General features: G+C 37.9%; 1 protein-coding gene across 1 annotated transcript; it reads right to left on the bottom strand.

Moving 5' to 3' along the window:
• Positions 1-3774: 3774 nt before the first annotated feature.
• LOC127863675 (uncharacterized) lies at positions 3775-16517 on the bottom strand. Its single transcript, XM_052403291.1, has 9 exons — positions 16469-16517; positions 15012-15137; positions 12101-12294; positions 9530-9775; positions 8039-8204; positions 7145-7246; positions 5956-6181; positions 4936-5133; positions 3775-4387 (listed from the first exon to the last, which is right to left on the bottom strand). Exons 1-8 carry the CDS (start codon positions 16515-16517, stop codon positions 5124-5126), a joined length of 1119 nt encoding a protein of 372 aa, XP_052259251.1. The 3' UTR covers positions 3775-4387; positions 4936-5123.
• Position 16518: the final 1 nt, after the last annotated feature.

Here is a 16518-nt window from a genome sequence, read left to right as displayed (position 1 = left end):
GGATTCGGGGGGGAGAGGGGGGGATTCTACGGTGCGATGGTTGGACGGTATTTCAAACATAAAATAATAAAAATAAATCTTTGTGTTTTTTAACAGTTTCAAAAAAAAATTTGGTGGAGGGGTGGGGTGGGGGGTATAGTGTGAGGGTGTGGTGGTCATTTGTGAGATGATCTTACAAAAAAAAATAGGGGGGGGATTCGGGGTGGGGGTGGAGGGCACGGGGGATGGTTTGGGTGGAGTCTATTGTGGTATCTCAGGTAAGAGTAGTTTTGTCATAGTATCAATCAAATCTAATCATTAATAAAGAAGTTATGGCAATTTTAGCAATATTTAATAATTTGACCTTGAGAGTCAAGGTCATTCAAAGGTCAAGGTAAAATTCAACTTGCCAGGTACAGGAACCTCATGATAGCATGAAATTATTTGAAGTTTGAAAGCAATAGCCTTAATAGTTAAGAAGTAATGTGGATCGAAACACAAAATTTAACCATATATTCAAAGTTACTAAGTCAAAAAAGGGCCATAATTCCGTAAAAATGACAACCAGAGTTATGCAACTTGTCCTTTTACTGTACCCTTATGATAATTTGCTAGTGTTCCAAGTATGAAAGCAATATCTATGATACTTTAGGGGTAAAGTGGACCAAAACACAAAACTTAACCAAATTTTCTAAGTACAGTAGACTCTCTGTAAACCGGACTGTCTCGGGACCGGCCTGATCGTCCGGTTTTCAGAGAGTTCCGGTTTACCAAGAGTTTTCATATTGCCGAAATATACATGGTATGAATTGTGTACAGATTCACATAAAAATAAAACAAACCATATACATTTACATGTACCATGTGATAACTGTACGCAGGTACTGATGATGTTAATTGCATTCTTAAAAAATGTGTTTTTAATCGATTAAAAGCAAACAAAATTCCATACCGACTTGTTTTGAATAATCCCAAAGTGAGCGTGGTGCTTTATACATGTATGTACGTGGCATTTGTCATATAGGCGAGTGACGACACAAATAAGATTGTTGTAGATACACGATTCATTATTCAATACATATGTGTACCATATTTCATAAAACATACACACAAGCAAAAAACAGCGTCATAATTATTTTTTAAGATATTCATAACGTAAGCTCTACGCGTCTGCGTTTAGCTGGAAGCTGCGACATTTTAGATGCGTTCGAAATTAGTAAACGGCAATGAATGACTTTGCATACAGATGGATGGATATTTAACAGTCATATGTCTAACAGTTTATCTGACAAACAAACAAACAACCATTTCAGCGTTAAAAACATGGCTATAAGATCTTTTAAAATATCCGAGAAGATCACAAGAAAGTGATCGTCGCAACGGCATGCATTAATTTTTTAATTAAATTGTTTATCATAGGCGATAATAGATAATTAATACAACGATTGAGTCAATCACTGTTTGGTGTTACCGCACGTCTATGACATTCACAGTTTGTTTTACATTACTTATCGGAGTCCGTTAGCGCGGTAACGACTTGACACCTTTATGGTATGTTTACTCCGATTATCGATAATTGCGCGAGCAAAATGAGTGACACCGCACTCGCTGTGCTGACTAGGTAGTGTTATTTTCACGCCTCGGGCATCTTAAGAATTTAGACCGTCCGGTATACTCAATGTATTTTACGTTGAAAATGACCAAATTTACGGAGATACCCGTCCGGTTTCCGGTTTTCAGAGTGTTCGGTTTATTCAACATTTTTTAACAAAGAAATAGAAGGAGAAAATACGGGACTGGCCCGACCGTCCGCGATCGGGAGAGTTCCGGTATTCAGAGAGTCCGGTATTGGCAGAGTCTACTGTATAAAGGACCCATAATCCCGTCCAAATGCCAGTCAGAGTTACATAACTGCCTGCACAGTCCCCTTATGATAGTTAATAAGTGTTGCAAGTATGAAAGCAATAGCTTTGATACTGTAGGAATAAAGTGGACCTAAACACAAAACTTATCCAAATTTTCAATTCTCTAAGTATAAAAAGGGCACATAAGTCTGTCAAAATGCCAGTCAGAGTTACATTACTTTGCCTGCACAGTCCGCTTATGATAGTTAGTAAGTGTTGCAAGTATGAAAGCAATAGCTTTGATACTTACGGAATAAAATGGACCTAAACACAAAACTTAACCAAAATTTTCAATTTTCTAAGTATAAAAAGGGCACATAATTCTGTCAAAATGCACGCCAGAGTTATCTAACTTTGCCTGCCCAGTCCCCTCATGATAGTTAGTAAGTGTACCAAGTTTGAATGCAATAGCATTGATACTTTCTGAGAAAAGTTGACCTAAACGCAAAACTTAACCAAAATTTTCAATTTTCTAAGTATAAAAAGAGCACATAATTATGTCAAATTGCATGCCATAGTTATCTAACTTTGCCTGCCCAGTCCTCTCATGATAGTAAGTAAGTGGACCAAGTTTGAATGCAATAGCATTGAAACTTTCTGAGAAAAATGGACCTAAACGCAAAACTTAACCGGACGCCAACGCCGACGCCGACGCCAAGGTGATGACAATAGCTCATAATTTTATTTAAAAAAATAGATGAGCTAAAAATATACTGTATTTTAACAGAACCCCCCGCGGTAGAGAAAATATTGTTCTTGTACTCTGCAAGCCTCGCCAAGCCTCGCCTTTTCATACGCCATATCAGACTCGTCGAATACCCTATGATATCGCATGTTACAACTCATATAATAAAAGTCAAACGTCAAAACATGTATAAGGTCTCGATTTCTTTATTTGATAACGATATAATCCCGCCCTTCAAATAATATGCTCAAAAATGAATAGAGATTATTTATTAATACGTCTATTTAGAGGAAAGTCAAATACATAAACAAAGATTAATTAAACAACAGTATTAAGAAGGCTTAAAGTCCCAATATACAATTTTAATAAACCTGTTGACAAGTGGAAAGCAGTACCAATTACTTAAATATAAAATTTACAGGCACAATAGATGAAGCTGCACTTTAAATCACGTGAAAAACTTTTACTTTGACTGTCTTTCATAACGCCCTTAATTCTCCTTCAGTCTAAATATATGTTCAGTCCGACAAGATTAATTTCATAATTTGTATGAATCTTAAATGCATTTTATCCACAGATTTTCGCAGGCTTTTTTCATGTTCAAACGAAGAAAATCAAGAGTTAATACGTAAAGCAGTATTCATTATTGTTTTCTTGTGTCCTTTCTTTTTTATAAGATCGCATAATTAATCTTTAAAATCGTCCACGTCCATAATCTGTGCTAAAAAGTACCATTGAAGATTAAGTAACCGCAAGAATTAAAAGCCATACCTTCATTAGCTCTGTCCGGTAGCGGGTACAGCCTTGATGAACAATATCTTAAAAGAACTTTCTCACAATTTGTTAAAATTACGATTAATAATTGTCAAAGATTCAAACAAAAGTGCATACATTTTGTTTAAACAAGTACGGGAAATGAATGTTTTAAACATTGGTTCATTAACGGATATTCGTCATTCCAAATTGGTAAAATAATCAAGCGTTTGCAACGTCATTCTAGTTTTTTAAAATAAATACCATGCGTACTAGTATAGCGTTAATGTTCGTTAATGTTCGTTTATGTTCGGTCATATACACGAACGCCTCCGTGGCGCAGTGATAGCGCATTATATTTTGCTGCCAAAGGCCCCGGGTCGTTAACAGTGTAATGCAATATTTGTAATCCAGTTTGTTCTTTCACGTATGGTAAGTTAAGACAATTCACAATATTATTTATTACTTTATTCGAAAATTAAATGACATTTATTTCAAATTCGATTATCTGTGAGTAAGAGAGTGAAAATAAGTCTTTTACAGCGGTTTGCTGTATTAAGGGTGTTGTTTTACCGATATGTAATAATTCGCCAAGACTACGATGAGCTCTTTGTGGATTTTTTTTTTGCACACATGTAAAACGACACAAAATCGATAAACATCATTTTAAAGCGTACGAATCTAAAGCAAGAAGAAACCTATAAAGTAAATTATATTTTGTAATGATATCAATTACAAATATTAAGCAAGATTTCTTGCCTATACTTTTATTCGAAAAAACGTTCAGGAAATTAAAACAATATTAGTAAACATTGGAAATTAAACGCAAAACGATCTGGTTAGAATAAATACTTGATTGACTTGAAAATGTTTCTTTAGAATATTCCGAAGATTGTCGAAATATCATGGAATTGTCTCGTAATAGTCCGAAGAGTCACGAAACGTCTCTAAAGTAGTCCGGAGATAACATTCCGAAGTTTCACGAAAAGTCTCGGAGATCGCTGTTTATAGATCTCAATACTTCGGGTAAATAGCGCCTAGGTTCCCTACATCACGTGCGTGGTAGCTCAAAAATAGACAAACGATACTATTAATAAACGTTGAACAATTAGTTGAAACTTGAAATAAACTTTTTTCATATAACGCAGACCAATTAACAGTAAGACTACTCAACAAGGATTTTTATTTTGACGTTTGGTAAAAACTGGTTTGTTAGTTGTTGTTGTTGTTGTTGTGTTGGGGGGAAGGGTGCCATATGCGGGGCGTTTAGTATTAAAGATAAGGTAATAAAGAACTCTACGTACAGAGATGTTTGCACAAAATGTTTTGTTGCTGGGACTAACTAAGTTGCATCAGTACAAACGAATTATATAACCCATATACTGGAAGATCATTTTCATTCGTCATCATTACATGTTGTTGTTGTTGTTTTTCACAAGAAGGATATTTTCGTGGACACATACATTCCTTAGTTTCTCATTTTGGAAAAATAGAGGACTTTGCGCCTTTCATTTACCTATGTGTTTGTGTTAAAATCGTAAATCGGTCTAGCCACGAAATAAAGGAAAGTGTATGCCCGATGCTTAATTATTTTTAAATAAGAACAAAACATACTGGACGATAGGAAGCTCGCACGGAGCGATTGTTCCTTTTTCGGTCGGTGGCAGTGGTGGAGGTGGTGGCGGCGTTGATGCTGAAGGGGTGGGGGGGCTTGCGGTAGACCGCCTGACGCTCGTCGACCTCCCTGGCGGTGATCACGCGGGTCTGGCCCATTCCTGTGTCTTGAAGCGGCCGGATCGTCTTTACGGTGCGCTGAGCGGAAATAAACAAAGGCCGGTCTAGAATTTCCCAAATAAAAAAATTATTTGATTGAGCCGCGCTCTGGGAAAAGGGTCTTAATGCATGTCGGTAAAGTGTCGTCCCAGATTAGCCTGTGCAGTCCAAATAGGTAAATCAGGGACGACGTTTTCTTCTTTTATTGTTGTTTGTGTTAAAAGTCTCTTCCAAATGAAAACCGAGTCAAGGCTTTAAGCGTCGTCTCTGATAAGCCTGTAAGATTGTGTCTTGTTCTGAGAAATTTGGGCTTAATGCATGTGCGTAAAGTGTCATCCCAGATTTAACCTGTGCAGTCCGCACAGGCTAACCAGGTACGACACTTTCCGCCTAAACTTAATTTTCGGTAAGGAGGGACATCCTTGATACTAAAAATACCATAAAAGCGGAAAGAGTCGTCCCTGATTAGCCTATGCGGACTGCACAGGCTAATCTGGGACGACAATTTACGCACATGCATTAAGCCCAAATTTCTCAGAACAAGACAATTATCAAAGAACCTTTTGTTATAAGCAATAGGATCCTTAATAGTATTGTTTACTAAATTTTTATTCCGTCTTGTTACACATTACGTGTTTTTGTCATCGAATGTGTTTTTTTTATATTTATATTCTAAGATGATTATTGTATGTTACTTAACTATATGTTTTTATACCTATTAACGTACCTGAAAATAATGTATATTTTAAGTATGAAGACGATGTACTGTTCTATTAGTCTGAATAAAATAAAGACATGTCTATTTGTCTGTCTCCGCGTTTGGAGGGATAAGCAATATCGAGGCTTTAAAAATAATGTTACCATCGGCCGCCTTGGATGCATCGCCGAATGAGATACACGGCCAGCTCCGCCATGAGCGCCAGAAGGAGCAGCGCCGGAATCAGCCAGTACAGGATGTTGTCTATGCCGCCTGAAGTTGACGACGCCGACGATGCACCACTGGCGCTGTTGGGATTTGATGGCGCTGGCGGCGGTGGGTCGCAGATGAAAATGGTGACAGGGGATTCGTCGTAGTGACCGGCGGAATCTGGCACGGAAGAAGTAAAGAAACTGAGCCTCGTTCTTGGAAAACAGGGTTTAATACATGTGCGTAGTGTCGTCCTACATTCGTATGTGCAGTCCGAAAAGTGTCGTCCATGATTAGATTTTGCATATACTAATCCGGGTCGGCACTTCACGCACATGCGTTGAGCCCCATTTTTCAAGAACGAGGCTAATGTATACAAGCTCATTCAAATATTAAAATAAAAGAGCTATCAGGGCGAACAAATGGGGGCGTTCGGGTCAGTGGAAACCACTACTTTTGACGCCTAAATTGTAGGCAAAAAACTCTCAGCATCGATGGTTCGTTAGGATAGAAGTCCTCATAGAGTTATTAAATGATTTGTATATTTAGAGAGTCGTTACATGTTCAGAAAACACACAATGATAATAATTTATTTGCATACATGAATATAATCAATGGCCGGCACTATAGGAAAAAGGAGCTTAATGCATGTGCTTAAAATGTCGCCCCAAATTAGCCTGTGCAGTCCGCCAGGCTAATCAGGAACTATAATTCTCGTCTAGATTGTATTGACATGGATTAAGTCCCGTTTTTCCAGAGCGAGGCTTATGCAGAGCAGTGTGGGAACAGTGTTCTAATGGTAGGACGTTGCCTTGGAGATCGAGAGGTCCCGGGTTTGAGTCCCCACCCTCACCACTGGATTTTTCGTGAGCAAGAAATTTATCCTTCATTTGATCCTCTCCATCCAGGTGTATAAATGGGCACCTGTGAGGGAAATAAGCCAATTTTCCTTGGCTGCATACTGCGCCAACATGTTAACGGACGACTTATGACCCAATGATCAGGGGGTAAAATGTGAAGCGCCTCTGAACGCACTTAGTGTATGAAAAGGGCGCTATATAAATGTGGTAAAAAAATACATAGACATGTGGCCTTATGATTATTTCTATAAAGAAAAAACATGCCTAATTACGGCACACACACCTGTTACCCTGAGGGTGGTTTCAAATTTAGTGCCTTTTGCGTAAGAGCTCCAATCTCCGTACGTCAGACTTCCGGTCCCAGATGCGTAGAAGGGTCCACTTCCTGTGAACAAACAAGGATACAAATGGAAATCTATTAACCACGTTTAGGGGTAGGAATATACTAATTAGAATTACATTGTATACCAAATATGTGTGCACAATTAATGTTTCATTTGTGAATATTTGGATTTTACGAAGATTAATGGCTCGTCAATACAAACTATGAACTAGTATTTATTGGTTTCTTAAACAATATGTGGAAAATATTATTTGTGAAAAATAGGTAAGTAGCTCGCAATTCAAATATGTGTACAAAAAATATTTGTTAATGTCAATCTACAGAATTAAATGAGAATTAAATACCTCGTAAACCTCAGATGTGAAGAAGATGACTTTTTAATAATAGCAATCTAAATAACTAAATAGCTCGTACCGACAAACTTAATAACAAAATAGCTCGTACCGACAATCTAAATAACTTAATAGCTCGTACCGACAAACTAAAAAACTAAATAGTTCGTACCGACAAACTAAATAATTGAATAGCTCGTACCGACAAACTAAATAACTAAATAGCTCGTATCGACAAACTAAAGAACTAAATAGCTCGTACCGACAAACTAAATAACTAAAAAGCTCGTACCGACAAACTCAATAACTAAAAAGGTCGTACCGACAAACTATATAACTAAATAGCTCGAACCAACAAACTAAATAACTAAATCACTCGTACCGACAAACTAAATAACTAAATAACTCGTACCGACAAATTTAATAACTTAATAGCCTGTACCGACAAACTAAATAACTAAATAGCTCTTTCCGACAAACTAAATAACTAACTAGCTCGTACCGACAAACTCATATTTCTTGGTCTTATGCGAGTCAAGGACGTCATTGTCGGTTGAGGTCACCTGACCCAGCGTACCGGAAGTGGAACCCACAGTCGCGCAGTACATGTAGGAGGTCTGCGACAGGAATGGTTTGTTGTCGTCCTCTTCCTTGATCTTTATGTTAAACTAAAATTGAGAAAAAAGCTTAACAATAACGTTTACTTTTTTGCAAGAAATCTAATTATAGCGTCGTTAAATAAACTAGCAATCTTCACGCAGAGTTGTCGTTCCTTACATATAATTTAAGGTACAGGATTTTATTTTTATTTTTGTTTAAGTATTATATTATGAAGAGTAAGATCATCTATATATATATTTTGAAAAATAGAATATAAGTTTAGGTTCAAAATTATAAAAAAATACCTAAATTTAAAAAATAACAACGGTAACATAAGTGATTAGTCATGAAGGCAGTGATTTTATCAAGCTATGCTGGTTCCAGTCAAATCTCTGCGGGGCGCTTGATAAACTAAATGTGTGACACAACAATCGTGATCCATTTCGCTAAATTCTACAATTTTATGTCATCAACCACGTCATCAAACCACTTATATTTTAAGTAAGACGTCAGTCTCATTGTCACTAAAATGTAATGTTGACGCATTTTACACATATACAGGATCTGGCACGAGTTGTCACATCATACCATATTTTATTAAACGAGTTCAGAAATTGTGTTAGTAAGCGAGCCTTTGGCGAGCTTACTAACGAATTTCCTGGACGAGTTTAATAAAATATGGTATGATAGGACAACGAGTGTCAGACCTTTTTTATCACACGCTTTTAAATGAGCAAATTAAATAAATATTGACGCAAACATAATGATACATCCCGAATGTTGTTTTCATTTCGTGACGTCATTTGACGTTGCAACGTCATTTCAGCAAAATAACAAAATGCGATTGGTAAATAAACGAAAACTAAGCCAATGAATACGCTTAAAAAGTATATATTACACATGTGCAATATAAAATATATGTAATGGTTATATTACATGGGATACGGGGTATATGGCATGTGATTTCCTTTATTACGTCATAATTTGTGCACACTTGCCTCGGCGTTTGACCCCAGTCTGCGGCATTGAAGTCATTACATTTAGTTTTTCAAATATTGTGTGACTTATTTCAGTCATATTAGTAATATACGTCTTGGGCTTGCTCGATCTGATTGTGCCGGGGTTCAATGCATCAGTGCATGATATTATCACAAACACCGGGGCCTTCTTCATAATATACTTCATTGCCTACGTCATCACGTGTGCCATCGAATACGTCATTTAAAAGGTAATCGCTCTAGGCAACATACACGTACATGTAATTATTTACATCAATTTTATCTGAATCCAATAAAGAAATAAGAAAGACACTAAGCTCATATCCATGTGTATTGTATAATTCTGAGAAAGGTATCAATATTATCATGACCGTCATCGTCTACATCAAACTCACGGTGGCGGTGGTCTCCAGTCCCCGGCGGTTGGTGGCCGTCACGGTGCACACAACAGTCTCCATCCCCAGACGCTTGTTGGCCGCGTCCAGGTCCCACTCCTTGGTCATGGTTACGCAGCCAGTGAGGGGATCCATGACGAAGACGCCGCGGCCCCGAGGGCACGACATCTTGTACGTGTGGACGTCGCCAACATCTGCGTCCTCGATGTCGTTCTTAAAGTCCGGACAGCTAATCTGCTCTCCGGGCTACAAATTGAAGAGCTCAAGTAGTCTGGATTACCTGCCCCTTTGTATACAATTTGTTTAAAATATAAGCTGGGAACCAGACAAGAGCTCAAGTTGTTTACAACGTTAATGGTCAGTTATGCTAAATTGGTCGTTGTCGGCTCAGGTAGTACTTGAAAGTACCCCGGGTGCTTGAAAGTGTACTACAGTGAACCCCGAGTTCGGTTTATACGCTTAAGGCACCCGGCCATACATCGCAAAACTTTTAAGCAATTTTTCCGTACCCCGATTACATTGTAGTATACTTAAAAGTACCCTGGGTACTTTTTATAGTAAGTTAGCCGACAATGACCAATTGAAGGTTAGTTAAGCTAAGCCGTCTTAAACATTAAAAACATATTCATATTATTTCATTGTTAAATATGTGCTTAGTTTTAAAAAATGCAATCATCGACTAATTTTTTTAAATAATATGTGTTCGTTAAATGAATTTATCGATGTCTACATTAAAATTTATCAAGCTGTAAGCCTTACTGAGCACATTAAAGTTTTGTTAACTATGGTTCTATTTCAGATTGTACAAACATAAATTCTAATATTTTTAAAACCAAGTATTAGTAATTATCGGATTATCATTATTTAACGATCGATAAACAATTCTACATCTGGCCAATGCGAGGCTAAAGCCCCATGGTTTCAGTCATACAGATCCGAACTCCAAATGAGCTGCGTTCTGAGAAAACTGGGCATAATGCATGTGCGTTAAGTGTCGTCCCAGATTAGTCTGTACAGAATCTGGAACGTCACTTTCCGCTTGTATGACTTTTTTTCGTTTAAATGAAGTCTCTTCTTAGCAAATATCCGATTGCGAACTGCACAGGCTAATCTGGGACGACACTTTACGCACATGCATTATGCCCAGTTTTCTCAGAACGCGACTCAAATCGTTCTTTACTGACCGATTCAAACAATTAAACGAAAACTTTTCATTTAAGAAAATAAGCTTTAATTTATGTCTACAATGAGCGCTTTAAAAGCAACATACTATTAAGAGCTATAAAAAAAACGTGAGTCATTCAGCCATGACAAAATCAAACTTCGAAATCACGTTTGCATTAACGTTTTATCACACGCGACACATACGTATATTTGATTTTTATATTGCAATAATATGAAAATTTCACCTCAGAAAGATCCATATTTAGAACGCGATATATTCACAGTTAACACATGTAAACATTACAAAATCACACGCGGCACTTCTACTCAGAAATAAATCACAAACTATGCATTACTGACAATAGTTAACCCACACGGAATTTTCAGATGAGACACACGTGTACTGGACACACTTAGTAGTGGCACAATCACAACTCATACGTTCATACAGACTCACATACATCACGTGACAATCCCAGATATGAAACAATAGTAACAATTCATTTGGTTTGTGTTCAAAAGTATTGGAGTATATCTTCAGCATTTAAATAACATTTTAAATTGTGTCAACAATGAAAAGAATATGTGCATGACACTTTTGTCCACAGTGATCCTAAAGTCCCTGAGTTATTTGCCCTTGTAGAAATCTCTCAATCCGATTTCCCTCCTCCCCCAACACACAACTCCCCTGCCCTTCCTTGACCATCAATAGTCTTTCCAACACCTAAACATTGTAGGAACATGTAGGAATTAACATACATTTTTGCAAATATTTAGATTGCATAATATTGGCCCAAGAGATATATATCACATTTTGTTTACCCTTTAGTTTAAAATGCAAACATTTCTAAAACTATTAACCACATTTCAGCTTCAGCAGCCTGTTGACAAATATTCAGGGAAACCAGTGTACAACAAGCCAGCCACACAACAATACATTCATACGCTGCGAGTAGCTCCTTACCCCGCCCGAGTGGCTCCTTACCCCGCCCGAGTAGCTCCTTATCCCGCCCGAGTAGCTCCTTACCCCGCCCGAGTAGCTGCTTACCCCGCCCGAGTAGCTCCTTACCCCGCCCGAGTAGCTCCTTACCCCGCCCGAGTAGCTCCTTACCCCGCCCGAGAAGCTCCTTACCCCGCCCGAGTAGCTCCTTACCCCGCCCGAGTAGCTCCCTTATCCCGCCCGAGTAGCTGCTTACCCCGCCCGAGTAGCTCCTTACCCCGCCCGAGTAGCTCCTTACCCCGCCCGAGTAGCTCCTCACCCCACCCGAGTAGCTCCTTACCCCGCCCGAGTAGCTCCTTACCACGCCCGAGCAGCTCCCTTATCCCGCCCGAGTAGCACCTTACCCCGCCCGATTAGCTCCTTACCCCGACCGAGTAGCTCCTTACCCCGCCCGAGTAGCTTCTTACCCCGCTTTCGTCGTTTTTCGTGATAGTCCAAGTCGTTGTTGTGAATTTCGGTTTCTCGTTGACGTCACTGATAAGCAGCGTCAACGTCTCAGTCGTAGAATTGCCGTAGCAGTCGTAGGCGTGAGTTTTGACTTCGTACGAGAGTTTGTTGACCTTCTCGAAGTTTATCACGGACTTGGCGCGAATTTCGCCCGCTGAAAGGAAATCAAAGCGCTGAGATCGTTACAAGATGGTATGCGATATAAGTAGGTAAAAACATGCGATTAAACACGGGCTGGAATCATTGCGACCATAACGCTCGTGTAATGTGCGTAAAATGTCGCAATGCAGCTTCCGTTGTTGTGGCAATTTCAAAAAAATGGATGCAAACGTCGAGTACGATTTTGTTTTTAACGTTTCACGACGACATACAGACATTAATTTAAAAATCGGGGAATGCTTTTCGATACGAATAATAATATTTTATACTATTCTGGCAAAATTCTTGAGAAAAATCCGATATCATAACCTCAAGGACTTTACAAAGGTTTGTTCATGTGATGTTGACAATGAACAAGTCGCATATATTTACGATATAATTATGTTTTTGTTATGTTAGGGTCTCTTTTTGAGGTAAAATATAGTTCGCACAGTAAACCGTTGAATATTGCACAATCGTTTATATTTGCCGGCATGACATTTGGTGGTTTCGAAAAAATGACTTTTGTGTAGACACGTACTTTTGCGGAGTTCTCATTTTGGAGAAAGAAAAGGAATTTGTGCCGATCATTTTCCGATATGTTTGTTAGATAAACAAAATAATGTCCAACGAATAATATTGATTTCACAAAACAAGAACTAAGCTAATACTGCTTACGATTTAACGATCGTATATTGAACAACTCGGGAGAACAAAATGTATTGATATCCAACGCTTTAATTATAAATTGAAATCGATGGAGACAGTCGGTGAGGAATGTGGAACAATGAAAAATACCCGCCCTTGTCAAAACTCTAACGACCAATAATATTTGAATACTATTTGAGTTTATCTATTTTTTTACAATAAATAGTACACAGTCTTAAAAAAACTCCTTAAACATAGATTACTTATGTAACATCTCATGTACACACATAACTGGATCAACAAGAGACATGTTTGTCAGAAACACAATGCCCCCTATTGCGCCGCTTTGAAGCCATAAATTTGACCTTTTACCCTTAAAGGATGACCTTGACCTTTCACCACTCAAAATTTGCAGCTCCATGAGATACACATGCATGCCAAATATCAAGTTGCTATCATCAATATTGCAAAAGTTATGAAGAAGGTTAAAGTTTTGGTTAAAGTTTTTGAATTTGTTTTTTTTACCTTTGACCTTGAAGGATGACCTTGACATTGACTTTTCACCACTCAAAATGTGCAGCTCCTTGAGATACACATGAATGCCAAATATCAAGTTGCTATCTTGAATATTGCAAAAGTTATGACCAAGGTTAAAGTTTCGGTTAAAGTTTTGGGACACACACACATACAATGACAGACAGGCCAAAAACAATATACCCCCGATCTTTCGATCCGGGGGCATAAAAGTTAACGTGTTGTTAAAGGTGTTTATCAACTCCGCTAAAAGAAGTGCATTTCACTGTCATTTTTTTAATAGTGCAGTTTCAGTTTTTGCAAAGCGCATTTTCTATTTCAATTAATTGATGTTTTTCCAATTTACCCCCAAAAAACGAGAAAACATATAAACGCTGTACTTGCAGAACCGCATGTGAAATAATCTGTGCCACTTTCGATGAAGTTGCAAAAGTACTAAATGACGTCACCAACATCCGAGTCCTCGTGATTTACGTCATATATAACGTTACCGGCTGCGTTGTTTTCGTAGACGGCTAAAACATCGATTTTCGGAACGTTCGTCAGCTTTGGCATAGTGTTTATATCTGGATTAAAAACAGTTTAAATATGAAAACGCACACACGCAAAACAGATTTAAATCTACGGAAATATTCCCAGGGAAAATCCATAAAGCGTTTTAAATGAAACGAAGCCGGTACTGCTTTCATATTTTTTTCCTTCAAAAATAGTTTTCGCTTTGGAAAATAACTTTTAAGTATTGCTAGAAAGGATTGATTCATACTTTGTGAATTCTAAGAACAGTTCCAAAATGATTGTTTTGAAACAAATGTAATGATACAGATTAAGCATCTTACAGTGCAATGTCAGCATTATGATTCTTTGTAGTTTAAACCTATTTATTTTAGCTCGATTGCATCGAAAGCCTAAGGCTTATTGAAAGGCTCTAGAGTCCGAGTCCGTATCCTAGGACTCAAAACCAGTACTTGGTGTCTTTGGGAAGATCGAAAGAACGCTCCCACAACTCGAACTCATGACCACCCGGTCGTTAGGAGGACACCATATCCACTACACAACGGGGACTCCCTAACTCTCTTTAACATCAAATCAACAAGTGACCGAGTGAACAGAAACATTTAAGCAGGGGAGACAAATGCAATTGACTGTAATCTCGTCGCTTAATCACAATTGAGGTAATTGTGATTGTCTTTCCATAATCAATGCGGAAAGTAAAGCAATGTCGGAAACAAATATTTTACTTTGAAACCGGTCGGGGTGATTTGTAGCTATAAGCCAAACTCGGCATGTAATGGTCTCTTGCACCTCCATTGACGCAATAACATCCCATGACATAAATAGCGAACACATTTGTTAATACTGTCGTCGATTTGATTTGTTTGCTATCGTCAGTTGTGTGTGTTATTGTTTTTGTATTTATTTTTCCATATGCTTTTTTTCAAAGGCAGAGAAAAATGGACAATACTAGAATATATCCGGTAACTGTGTCTTACATAGATACGTTTACATTTACTTCGCCAATGTTTGTGGTTTAGGTTGTGTTACCTTACATACCAGTTATTTCCACAATGACGGTGTACGATGTCGGATTCTTGTTATACTTGTCTGTGGCCACAACAGAGAGTTGGAACGAGTTGTTAGGGTACGAATGAAGGTCCGCATTCGTTACTATATCTCCATCTAGAATTGCGCAATAGCATGAGCTTACACAAAGTTATCATTAATTCTAACACGGCACGTGACTTGTTTTCTATAGACAAAGAAGGAAATCAAGCGTGGGTTATTCTGCAATAACTTATGGGCGGAGCTTATACACTGAAAGCACGCGCTGTAGCTAAACAAAACATGCCGATACATTTTCCACCAGCGTAATAATCCGGTATTTTATGAATGAAAGTCACGTGACAAAATACTACGCTATGAACAGAAATGCGTAAACTTGACCCAATTTCCCACGGTGTTCGTTTGCTGCTTCGATACTGAAATGGCTGAAGTTCGAATCGGAGTTGTTGTCTTGTAGATTCAACACTCTTGCGTTAATTTAAAGAGTACAATGAAAACATGTTAGTTTACGCAAGTTGTTGTTCTTAGTTAACCAAACGTGAGAAATGAAATGGGTTTTTTTCCATCCAGTTTGGCTGTTATTGAGGGCGGAGATCTGATCGACAGAACAGCCGAAAGCTATTTTTATGGGCGGAGCTTCACATAAAATAGTATGCAAGAAAAATAAGATACATTCTATAAATCTTTAGTAAAAATCGTGTTAGAATCGAAATAATTCGTGTACGTTATAGTTTGTGGTCGAATAACCCACGGCCGGAAGTTTAGATGCGTGGTTTCAAATCACTCGTGCTTCGCACTCGTGATTTAATCCCTACGCATCTAAACTTCCGGCCGTGGGTTATTCGACAACAAACTATAACGTACACGAATTATTTCTTAAGTAATTGAATAATTATTCGACAAAATACCATCTGCTTTTAAGAATTACAAATGAAGATTGATGAATGCAATATAATGAATATTTCTTAATAAAATTTCAAAGTTTTACACAAAAACTGAAAAGTAAAGAAACTTTAGGAGGCCGAGACTATAGAGTGCTGAATATTGCCATCGTTACTGATAATTCAAGTATTTTTCAATAAATTACCTATATGTGGACACTTTAAGTCGTCGATCTCTGATTTTGAATGGATATTTATATATTTAAAAAAAAACTTGTGTTGTATTCGTGGATCGGTAAACCACGAAATCATAGAAAAATAAAGTTCCACAAACATGATTATTTTACATTGTAAAGTTGTTTGAGTGTGATATATTATTCAGTGTATTTATGTTAGCTCGTATTTCTCGAAAGCTTATTCCTGAATCGAGCCACTTATTAGGGTTATTGAATGTAAAACACACTCTAAGATCACACATAGGATTGCCGATATCTAAGCGGACACAATATCCACTTCGTAAATGTTTGAATGATTCCCTCGGCATGAAATGGCTCATGAACAACCTACTCGGAGAGATGATGAACGGACACGTGGCGTTCGGGGTACAGGTCAGCATA

The sequence above is a fragment of the Dreissena polymorpha genome, unplaced genomic scaffold (genome assembly GCF_020536995.1).
Source record: "Dreissena polymorpha isolate Duluth1 unplaced genomic scaffold, UMN_Dpol_1.0 chrUn026, whole genome shotgun sequence".
NCBI classification, from domain to species: Eukaryota; Metazoa; Mollusca; class Bivalvia; order Myida; family Dreissenidae; genus Dreissena; species Dreissena polymorpha.
The sequence above is the reverse complement of the archived record's forward strand: the minus strand, read 5'-3'. Positions and strand labels throughout refer to the sequence as shown.